At 35.5% G+C, this 11,854-nt stretch overlaps 3 protein-coding genes across 4 annotated transcripts; 1 reads left to right on the forward strand and 2 right to left on the reverse strand.

The window, feature by feature from the left end:
- Positions 1-487: 487 nt before the first annotated feature.
- Positions 488-2,982, forward strand: LOC127745639 (protein POLLENLESS 3-LIKE 2-like). Its single transcript, XM_052258713.1, has 4 exons — positions 488-808; positions 923-1,135; positions 1,292-1,447; positions 1,674-2,982. The coding sequence occupies exons 1-4, from the start codon at positions 641-643 to the stop codon at positions 2,643-2,645; spliced, it is 1,509 nt and encodes a 502-aa protein (XP_052114673.1). The 5' UTR covers positions 488-640; the 3' UTR covers positions 2,646-2,982.
- Positions 2,983-3,112: 130 nt separating this feature from the next.
- Positions 3,113-7,332, reverse strand: LOC107476419 (cell cycle checkpoint protein RAD17). The gene is given in 13 exon segments (XM_016096226.3): positions 3,113-3,495; positions 3,693-3,753; positions 3,838-4,036; positions 4,167-4,292; positions 4,375-4,550; positions 4,552-4,622; positions 4,703-5,013; positions 5,266-5,368; positions 5,668-5,724; positions 6,112-6,159; positions 6,240-6,325; positions 6,573-6,630; positions 6,940-7,332. Coding segments are annotated over 13 exon segments (1,710 nt in total). The 5' UTR covers positions 7,141-7,332; the 3' UTR covers positions 3,113-3,282.
- A 901-nt stretch (positions 7,333-8,233) lies between these two features.
- Positions 8,234-11,854, reverse strand: LOC107476409 (rac-like GTP-binding protein RHO1). 2 transcript variants are annotated; one of them, XM_016096216.3, is made up of 8 exons: positions 11,689-11,854; positions 11,159-11,437; positions 10,466-10,553; positions 10,258-10,367; positions 10,031-10,094; positions 9,133-9,197; positions 8,969-9,034; positions 8,234-8,694 (listed from the first exon to the last, which is right to left on the reverse strand). In XM_016096216.3, the coding sequence occupies exons 2-8, from the start codon at positions 11,255-11,257 to the stop codon at positions 8,593-8,595; spliced, it is 594 nt and encodes a 197-aa protein (XP_015951702.1). In that variant the 5' UTR covers positions 11,258-11,437; positions 11,689-11,854; the 3' UTR covers positions 8,234-8,592. The 2 variants fall into 2 exon arrangements, with proteins under 2 accessions (XP_015951702.1, XP_020992655.1); XM_021136996.2 differs by having other exon boundaries at positions 11,773-11,837.

The raw sequence follows: 11,854 nt of genomic DNA on the forward strand, positions 1-11,854 counted from the left end.
TTGTTATAATTTCTTTTTATGCCATATTGGAATGAATAAAATAAAAATAAAAATAAAAATATACTTAAAAACTATATAGTAAACAACTAAAAATATTTCAGGTGCCCAAAAAAAAACATATGAATAATTAAATAAAAGTAATCAAAATATTAATCTAAGAATGTTAATTACAATAATCAAATATAAATGCACTAATATATTCTCATTTTAATAACAAAAAACAAATGTACATTTTAGAAATTAAGACAACATTATTTTTTATTAAATTGATTAAAAAACTATGCAACTTTTCCCATATTGGAAGAACAAAATTATGCAAAGTTTTCATTTTTTTTTCTTTTAAGAAATGACCCGTATTAGTGTTTTATTTATGGTATGAGGAACCCGAACACGTTAACACCGCTAATCTAATATTACATCTTTCAACGGCTACTTTCTAACGGCTACCCATTTTTCAAAAACTTAAAAACCTGAACTCATCCGCATGAACAATCCCACACTCTCTTCTCTCTGCTTTTTCTTCTTCTAATCACTCATTCTTCTGCTTCTTCGTTTTCAACACTGTTCTACTCTATCTTCTCTCAACAGAAACAAAAAGAAGAAAAGAATTTATCTTTTTTGCCTTTTTCTTTTGATAATAATGTTGCAAGATATGTGGAATGCTCCCCCAGGATTCAGACCAACAAAGTCTGCACCTTCATCGCCGGCGAAGCCTCTCGGGGTTCCAAGAACACGCTCCGAATCCTTCCACGTCACTCACAAGGTTCCCGTTGGTGACAGTCCCTATGTTAGAGCAAAAAATGTTCAGGTTAGGATCTTGGTTACTTGCTTCTTTCTTGGTGTTTGATTCATAAAATGCTCCAAACTAATTTAACTAATTATGATTTTTTTATCTAATTCTTTTTCTTTTTCTTTGTTTCAGTTGGTGGATAAGGATCCAGAGAGAGCAATTCCACTGTTTTGGGCAGCCATTAATGCCGGAGATAGAGTAGATAGTGCTTTGAAAGACATGGCAATTGTGATGAAGCAGCAGAACCGGGCCGAAGAAGCCATCGAAGCCATTAAATCTCTTCGAAGTAGATGCTCTGATCAAGCACAAGAATCCCTTGATAACATCCTCTTGGATCTTTACAAGGTAATTATTATTAAGATGATGATGATGATGCATACAATGTGCACCAATTTTTTCATCTTTATGTATTTATTTGTTTCTAGTTTCTAAGTTTAGTCCTTCAACATTGTTCACTAGCAATGCTGAAAAACTCAATGTGCAATCTTGTTTTCTTCACAGAGATGTGGTAGACTTGATGATCAAATTGGTCTATTGAAGCACAAGCTGTTCTTGATTCAACAAGGTTTGGCTTTCAATGGCAAGCGTACAAAGACTGCGAGATCTCAAGGGAAAAAGTTTCAAGTATCTGTGGAACAAGAAGCCACAAGGTTACTGGTATGAAGAAAATTGTAAACTTACAGAGTCTCAATTTTAACTTGTGTCATTTATTTATTTTGATTCTTATATTTATGTGTCCTTGTGATCATTTAACTTGGGAATACTTTGTTTTCTTTTTCTTTTTTTTCTGTTTTATCTCTATTTGATATGCATTGTGATTAAGTGAATTTTTCCATCACAAATTACATGAAACTGAGCTGAATTTGTTGTTGTGAATGTGTAGGGGAACTTGGGATGGGCATTGATGCAGCAGAACAACTATGTAGAAGCAGAAGAGGCCTATCGGCGCGCGCTATCAATAGCTCCAGACAACAACAAGATGTGCAATCTAGGCATCTGTCTGATGAAGCAAGGGAGGATAAGCGAGGCAAAAGAGACCCTCTTTAGAGTGAAACCGGCTGTCCCGGACGGCCCAAGAGGCTCAGATTCCCATCTCAAGGCCTATGAAAGGGCACAGCAAATGCTCAAAGACCTCGAATCCGAGATGATGAGCAAAGGAAATGGTGATAGGATTGAACAGAAGAGACTCTTTGAGGCTTTCTTGGGTTCGTCATCAATTTGGCAGCCTCAGCCTTGTAAGGATCATCATACAAGCATGATGCCATCATCAATGATGAACAATAAGGCAGCAGCACAGGATGAATTTGCCGATGAAAACATCAATTCCAACATAACAACAATAAATCCAGCACCACCACCAATGCAGAAAAGTACCAAACTTGTTAGTGCCATGTTGGGGAATAATTCACTCAATGTTGCAGCCCCACCATTTTATGTATCAAAATCTTCTTTGTCTTTCAAGGAGCCTATGCCACAGCCACCTATTGAGAATCCTTTCTCGGAGACCCTTAAGAGAACAAGGTCTGGAAATGCTGCAGGATCCATGAGGGTGTTGAATGATGTGGGAGAGCTCAATAACAACAAGTTGCATAGGGAAATTGAGGTGCCAGAGAACAAAACAAGAAGGAGGCTATCATTAGAGGACAATAATGATGAGAAGAACAAGTTAACAGACTTGTTACCCAACAACAAGGACTTTGAAGATGCTATTCTTTCTGCAATTCTTGGACCCCCAAATGAGTCTCATACAACAACATCAAATGACACAAATAGCACCGGGATTTTCCAGAACAAGATTGACAAGAGGCTTAAGGTTTTTCAAGATATTACATTATCTTTGAGTCCTAGGGCCTGAAAATCAACCAATTTGATTTAATAATTTAATTACCTAAATAACATAGTTTTTTTTAGGTTGGAGATGAACTTGGTCTCCATTTTTTTAAGTAACTTCATTTCATGCTAGAGGAAGATGAAGTGTATTATGCATTTATGCTACATTTTTATAGCAGTTCTACGAATAGGAGTAGCTGCATGTAGACTATTTTGCATTAGTTACTTTGTCTATTACTTATTTGTTATGCCTTGTAAAATTCAGGCACATTGACTTTGTAATAAGCCGATTTTGAGTTGATACATCTTGAAATCAAATTAATTTGATTATTCTATAGCTTTGCTACATCTAGTTTGTTCTATTCACGCCAAATAGTTGAATGAGAAATAGTTTGTTCTATGGCCTTTCCTTTCTGAGCTTTGAGAAATAGAAAACAAATGATAGAACATTCGATCCCTATTTGTTCCATGAACTTGGATATAATAAAAACACTTTGATAAAATAAAAGTTGATATTTACAATGGGATCACTCTTTTTTCCCAGACCGAAAATTTAATCAAGGAAATTGGACTAACACTTTACCACCTTGACACGTATGTTGTTACATCACAGTGATAACAAAAACTACTCACAAAACTTATCATTCCCCATAGTAGAATCTTTACCAATCTTCTATCTCATCATCATCATCTTCTTGGGCATCTAAATTCATTTTGTCAAAATCAGCATCTTCCATATCCAAGTCCTGCACTGAATCCTGATAACATGCCCTATCTCCAAGCAGTTTTTGCATAGGCATGTACTCCATGGCCATAACAGATGTATTATAAGAACTCAATTTCCAATCAGAGTCTCTCAACCTAAACAACTCATCCTGCAATGGAAGATCATGAACAGAAGACAATTTTTTAGTGTGACGAAAAACACAAACTACTATACTCTATTTCTGCTCTCTAAATTACTTTTCTCTCTCAAATTAAATGAACAGGTAGCATATTTTAAATGAGCTCCTCCAATATTGGAAATTGGAAGATGTTAAAATTTACAGAAAGAAAGGCCACAATCAAACACCTTGTTGTAAAGTGATGATTTCTCAACCTTCCAGAGATTTGGTCTACGAATTGCGTGCCACCTGTAAAAGTCAACAATATTAAACATGAAAGAAACAGATATTTTGCTCACACAACAGACGCATCCATATAAGTGATATCCTAACCTAGATGATACTACATGAGAATTTCCAAACAGAACCCCGCGCACAGCAATTGATGCAGCAGCTGACTGCAGCATGCTCTCTGCTTCATTATAACTAGATAGCGCTCCCCGAAGTTTAGAAAGAAGGATGTCTGCATCACCTAGATATGTAGACACGGTACATGCATCATCTATTGCTTCAGCATCCACAAACTCCAGAACTGCAAGAAATCAGAATGTGGGAAAAATAAAACTTACTGGCTTTGGTTCTGAAAATAAATAATGGAATAAAACATCTTCATTATAAAGTTTTCACAAAGGACATCAACAAAAAGTAGCCAGGAAAAATACCATTTTCATGCAGAAAATCAGCAACCTGTCCCGGCTGTACATGGGCTTGAGAAAGAATCTTCTCTGGGACATCCATTTTTAAAGGTAATCTTGAAAATCTTTCTTGTATATGAAAGCCATGTTGGTCTACAAAATAAAAAAAAACTTTATGTGAATAAGCTGCAATCCAAAGAAAATATGAGTGTCAATTTTCACCAAATTATAGTACCATAGTTTACTGCAGCACCAGCCTCCCTCTTATTGTGTAGAAACTTCCCCAAGGCATGAAATAAATTAAGTGTCTCATCTCTGCCAAAATTCAATGAATATCCATCCTCTAATCCTTCAGATGTATTACTGTGATCTTGTAATGGACCAAGAGCATCAGCGGATTGAGAAAAGGACACACTGCTCCATTTGGCATATTCTAAAGAGAACCTTCTTAATAGAATTAGTAGTGATTGGATTGAATGCCACCTGAAAGTTTCCCAAAAGTTGGGTTAGAATTCTCTTAACAAGAAGTCAAAAAATGCAAGAGAATCTTTCAAGGAAGTAACCTTACAAGCCCCAGAACTCTCTAGAGATAGCTGAAGTTCATGCAGGTTTCGTGCATTCGGATCTGCTGAATCAGTAATGCCATAGTCGGTGAACAATATTGCTGTGGGTACCTGAGCTGAGCGCACTAACAGGTGCAAGCAATCTTTAAGCCTTCCGAAAGCAGCTTTCCCATTTGTCAAGGGAAGGTCATCTATTAAAAGTATGACAGATGGCTTTGACTCGCTTGTAAGGGAAGCTGACATTACTCCATATTTCCGTATTCTCTCAACAAAAGTTTCAAATTCTTCCAACTTGGATGTGTATTTTACTCCTGACGATAGAAAATAAAATTATGGGGAAAATATGTAATTAGGTACAACTGATCAGAGCTCTTTCCTTTCTCCAAAATTTAATGTAAGCATTTTCTATTTGGACTGTAAACCAAATGCACACTGTCATTTGATTTTGAACATACACTAACACAAGGAACCTCATGGTTTAGAATCAGAGAGGCTAAAGCAGAAAAGAATTGAATTAAGTTCTTCTCGTACTAACTTATCAAGTGTAGACTAGCTTGACCCACCTGCGCCGGAATTGTAAAGATGCTCTTGCCAAAGTACAGGTGTAGGTGTGTCCCATCCACATACTACTGCGCCCAGGTGAGATGCAATTACATGAATAGTAGCCTACATAACAAGAACAAAATTTCCAATGTCAATGTAGAATTCATAGGAAAGTTCATAATTCTGACATGCAGAAATTCAGTAATAATTGAACTAACATGTGCATATATACGTAGCTAAAATAAAGAAGAAAATCCAAATAAGAAAAAAATCAAAATGCTGATAAAAGAAGTCAATTTTGATTCCAAGCCACATTAGCATGCACCAGATTTCAACAAATCTAGATTGCCCAGAGTCGGGTTGTGTCTACAAAAAAAGGCAGGAGGGTAAAGGTGTTAACAAGAGAATGGAAGAGTACATACGGATTTTCCAACTCCCGCCTGTCCAGTGATGACAAGAACATTACTTCCGATGACATCCTGTAGGTTTACAAAAAGAAAGGAGGGGGATAAAAAAAACACAATATGAAAAGACAAACAACACACTACGTATCTAAGGATCAGAAAAATTTTAATTCACTGTTTATTAGTATAACGAAATTCTGGGGAAAGCATTTCTATAGAAAGTTAAACTCCAAACGTAAACACTTCATATGGAGAAACACTGAAAAAGTGACTCAAAATAACTAAAAGCCAACAAGTGACCCTTTTTCTAATAAGTAAAAATCCTCCTTTTAACCACCCAAATTGTATAATCTGCAAACAAGGCACTAACATCAGTCCTCCTTATAATCACCCAAATTCTATAATCCGAGAACAAAATACAAACATCAGTTAAAATCCTAAAACCTCTTTTGCTAAATGTACCTTTGAAGGATTCACCCTTTCATCAAACCACATCTTAACCTCATCAACCTGTAAAACAAAGCAGAAAGAGCAAATTAAGACGCCATTTATATCACCAAAATTAATAACTTAAGGATCAGTGTCTTGACCTTTTTCTTGTGAACAGCAAGTTCTTCCACAGAAAGGGGCTTGTATTTATCAACCCACAGCTCCTCTCCAATGCTCCTCCTAGTACCTGATGCAAAAGTTATGACTCATGAGAGAGGGGAATACAACAGATTCAGAAAACAAAAAAGTTTCCACGACTATAGGATTGTGAACTAGAAACTTTTAAATTCATTAAATCAATTTTTTTTCTCCAAGTCAATGAACTTTGACTCATGCCTGTCTTAAAGAGTTTCCAGTATTCCGAAATTAAGTTCTCAGCTTCATCATAAAAATACGAAGTCCTGTGTTGAAACATGAACAAAGAGAAAGCATACCAGCAGATACCTTTGACCCTGTGAACACATCATTGAAGTCATCTTCAAATAAGCTGATCTGCAATAAATTCAATTCACCACATCCTCATTTAGTCAAATAACACACCTCCAAAAGAAATGCAACTCGTTTTGGCACTTTAAAACAGAATACATTCTTTACATTAACATTCAATCAAGCATTATCATGTTAACAGAAAAATACCAAACTCACACTACAGTATCAAAAAATTATCACTATAATGTCACACCACAAAAAATAGAAAACAATAGTTAACAATTTTAAATTGAAGTCCACAAACCTAACCTAGCATTTTCGACAAATATTGGCAAAACTTTGAAGAAAAAAACAAATAAAAAAAATGGATACCTCATGGAGCTTAGAGAGGCGAGAACGAGACGCAGAATCTCTAGCCCTCTTCTTTCCACGTGAGCTTGTTGAACTCGAACTCGACTTCGGCCTCTTACAGTTTCTGCTGCTGCTTCTGGTTCTACTCCCTTTCAACGAGCGATTCTCGGATCCTTCTTCATCGTCGGAAGAGATCACAACGAAGCCGTTTCGTTTTGCCATGAGCAGCTGCTGAAGGAAGTAAAAACCCTACAACTAACTAACTAACTAACTAATTGATTGATTGAACAATAACTAACTAAGGAACGAACTAACAAACTCGATCAAGGATTGTGAGTTCGCGGTTTAGGATTAACTAAGAGACTCTGCTGCTCATGGTGATGATGGTAAAGCGAAATTGGGAACCATTTTAGCATTGTGAGAAAGATGAAGTGCGGGGGTTTCGAAATTACGCGGGTATCTGCTTCTCTGATTTTTGGGAACATGCCTTCGGGGTTGGTGGGCCCATCATCATTATGGGCCTTATGATCTCTCGTCTTGGCCCATATCTGGCCCATTTTTGTTTTCTTTTTTTAGTAACACCATTAAGTCTTAGTGTCTTACTTTTGACCAAAAAATGAAAGTATGAATTCGTGTATTTTTTTTTTGGCTCGAAATAGACAAATGTAATGGGAATAAGTTTATCTATCACTAAACCAACCTAGTATTAAGTTCATAATAACACTTTTAATTGTATTTTGATATAAATGTTTTACATGAAAAACTTGACCTCAGACGTTGAAGAGCAACGATCTAGTGGGGTTAGGTTTGTAGTGACCAATTGGACAAACATTATTATGGGTTAGTTCAGATAAAAAGCTGAAAAAATAATGATATGCTTCACAAGCATAGCTAAAGGCTTGGTACTTCATAAAACGCTTTATTAGTATCATTTTTAAGTTATTATAATATTATGAATTTAATGTTGGTGCACCGTTAGAATAAAAAAAATTTACATGAATATCTAATAATATAATACCATATCATAAAAAATAACTATCTTTTAAGCGTGAATAATTATTCAAAATAACAAATATGATTAAACAACTATAAAAACATTTTTCACTGTAAATACATTAAAATTAATCTGTAATATGAAATATCACGTCCAAAAAAAGCTATAATATTATACTTTAGGGTCTTTTTGTTTTGCCTTAAAGTAAAAAAATTATCGCATGAAAGCAAATAAAACTGCTCCCACTAACTCCAAAACAACCAAATGACACCTAAGGAAACATTAGAGATTCATGCACCAATAATTTATATTTCTGTATCCTCAAGCAAACAAGGTGGTTATCCTAATTTATAGATTTATATTAATATTAATACATAAAACATTAATAAAGGGGTTGGAAGTTGGAACCATGAAATGCAACTTTTGACAATAAGTTTTTCACAATTAACTCCACTAATGCAATGCATCAACAACCTTAAGCTTCAAGGAAGTTTTTTTTTTTCTTCTTTTGGAATATATGACAGATAATAAACTCACATAGACACCAACTTCTTCAACTGCAAAGGGGAATGAAGAAAAGGAAGAAGGGAAGAGGAGACAAGGAAATACAAGTAGGAGGGAGGGAAGGAAATACAAGTAGGAGACATATACGGATCTTTCTTTTTAGAACCCTAGTCGAATTACAATATTGAACAGGCCTTCTGTGCTTTACCCTTCTTTTTCTTCTGCTTAGGAGGTTGAAGAACAACTCGAATAGCCGCATCAAAGACCGCCTTCACGTTCTGCATTAACCGTGAAAATCGATTTTAGAATAACCATTATGCTCTACAAAGTACCATCTAATTAGGTTCTTATAATTAGTGTTTTTAACTAAGTCTTTGTATTGTACAAAAACTTTCAATTAAGTTCCTGTACTGTGCAAACTATATTGATGTAAATGAGAAATGCTTGATTAAAAAGTTTTATACAATATAGGATCCTAAAAACTGTAAGAACATCTAGAAATATTTAACCGATATAATCCGTCAACCAAAGAACAAGGATTAGAGTATGCACCTGCTGAGATTTTGAACTGCATTCAATGTAAGCTGGTGCATTGATAAGCTTCCTGAGCTCTTCTCCCTTAAAAGCAAGGAAGGAAATGCAAATTTCAGATTTTTAATGACGAACGTGTCATAGGAGTTTAGAACAATTAGAGGGGAGCCAGAAACAGTATTCACCTGAGCATTAGTGATGGGTACGGCACCAGGATGGTCAATGAAGAACTGCTTGTCATCCCGAAGATCTGTTTTATTTCAAATAACACAACAATAAGGGGCACATCTTAGCTGAGATAACATTATATGGAACATGCTCAGATCAGGAAGACTTAAAACAATCGTTACTAGATTGTTTGTAAATATAAAACCCTCATTTCCATATTGATAAATCAATGTGTTAAAATATAAGTTGCATCTAGATACACTGATTTGCGAATGTATCCAAAAGTTCAAACAACTATATTATGAACAACACAATAAATTAATGCCGGATATTAGAACATTTTCATCTCACAGCTCATCCAATACGAAGTCAAGCATGAAAACTGCACTAGACTCAACCAGTGCCTTCAATCTGGTCGTTAATATAACAGGCAATTGGAGAAAACAGAACTAAACACAATCATCATATAGACTTATTGAGTATGTAATAATTTTTTAAAAAGTTTAAACGTTATAAAAAAGTTTGCTGCTAAGACCATCGATATGAAGTTTAAAGAAGATATGATCATATGAGACCCTCCCAGCAACTGTTAGGTTTCAAACCGGTCAATGTAAAGTATTCATGAACTCACTCCAGCAAAACATACCAGACCATAGAAACAAGTCTGAAAAGTTATAGCACGATGCCCAATTAGAAACAAACAATATGACCATAACTACCAAAAGAGGCTCATATGAGCAAATTTGGGGTAACAATCCTCCACCTTTTTCTTGAAAACAGTGAATCCACAAAATTAAGTCTACCATTTTATAACCCGAAATGATTATCAACATCGGTTAATGTGCTAGAAGAAAGTAAGGACAAAATGCATGATATCACAAATATGAGGTACACAATAGACAGCAAGAAACTTACCAAGCTTTGTGCCAACCAAAATGATGGGGACACCAGGTGCATAATGTTTCAATTCTGGGATCCACTGGAAAACCAAACAACACATATTCAATTCATCAGAAACTTTTAGTAAAGATTGTTAATTATAGCTCGTATAGAAAGCTCTATACATATCAAAAGGGCTTATGCAAAAGAACAATTTAAACTATCGCAAAACTAGGATTATAGGAACACAATAGGCTAAGTACCTTTTTGGAAACATTTTCATAACTGGCCTTGCTTATGAGAGAGAAAGCCAATATGAAAACATCGGCACCACGATAACTCAAAGGTCGTAGTCTGTTATAATCCTCTTGCCCTGTTCCACAAAACAACACAATAAAAATCCAAAAAGAAATATCTTCCACAAAACAACACAATAAAAAACCAAAAAGAAGGGTAAATATGTAGGGTTACCTGCAGTGTCCCACAAACCGAGATTAACTGTGGCTCCATTGACAACAACATTTGCACTGAAATTGTCAAAAACAGTTGGCACATAATCCTGTTTCCAAGCAAAAGGGAGATAGAAAAATTATAACCATCTCTCTTTTTTTCAATAAGTACAAGTAAACTAAATGATATATCACATTACAAGGTTACAATACAATAAAAAATTCAAAGAAGAACAAATCATTATATGCAGAACAATCCAGACAGGAATGGCAAACATTGATTTCTTCACCTATGTATAATCATTAAAACTCTCTCAAGGAAACCAATTTCATTTCATTTACTACACATATTAGACATCTTCCATTACTCCCCCACCATGAAATGGAGAGATATACATTTGCGTACATATTTTTTACCCTTAAAGTAAGAGACATTTCCATTCATTTCATCTCATTAATTGTTTGCCAACCCAACTTCCCAAATTAACCAGTCCTAACTCAAAATCACTGCCTCCTTAGAAAAGGCATACTCCAAATTTCCTTGAACACTTTGAATCCTGAGGTCACTCATCATTCTTATTTAGTAACATTTCACAATTTGAGTTGAGAAACAAAAACTTCAAAAAGGGAAAAAAATTAAATATTTTTACAGCAGATACATTAAAAAAAGGGCAAAAATTAAAACAGAAAAAAGTGAGAAAGGAAGAGAAATTACGGTGGGGAAGGTGTTGCTGGTGTAGGATATTAGCAAGCAAGTTTTGCCCACAGCTCCATCCCCAACAGTAACGCACTTGATGAACTTTGAAGCGCTCATCTTCTTCTTCTTCTTCGATTACACCCTCAAAAACCTAAAAGCCTCAGATCTTTCACCTGAGGACCCCTTTTTTCTGAATCACTCTACAACACACAAACAACACCACCCCTTTTTCTTCTCTCTGTCTCTCTCTCTCTCCTCCACTTGCTGAAACTTCCTCACGCTTCAATTAATCACCGTCTGTACCATCCAAAAGAAGAAAAACAAAAAAATCCAGAAATGTCCATCAACAATCAGGAACAAAAAGGGGGGAAAAGGTGGAATTTTGAAAAATGGACAAATCAAATTGGGAACAAGCTCAACCGGAAAATGCAAGAGGACAGCAATCAAAATGAACTTTCAAAATGGACAAAAGAAAAACTGAAATTGTAACGAAATGAGAAATTAGGGGGAATTTGAAAGAGGAAAATGGAAATTAAGAAACCCTAAACCTTATGGTGGAGATGGAAAACTACGCGTGAGAAGGGAATGAAGGGAATTGTTGCGAGAACGAGATCAAAGAGAGAGACACGAACCCCCTCCTCTTTTTTTCGCCCGGGAAATTTTGCCGTTGAAGCGTTCGTTGAGCGAACCAATCTTCGCTTCGCCAATAAACTC

This window comes from Arachis duranensis, chromosome 1 (assembly GCF_000817695.3).
Source record: "Arachis duranensis cultivar V14167 chromosome 1, aradu.V14167.gnm2.J7QH, whole genome shotgun sequence".
Taxonomy (NCBI): domain Eukaryota; kingdom Viridiplantae; phylum Streptophyta; class Magnoliopsida; order Fabales; family Fabaceae; genus Arachis; species Arachis duranensis.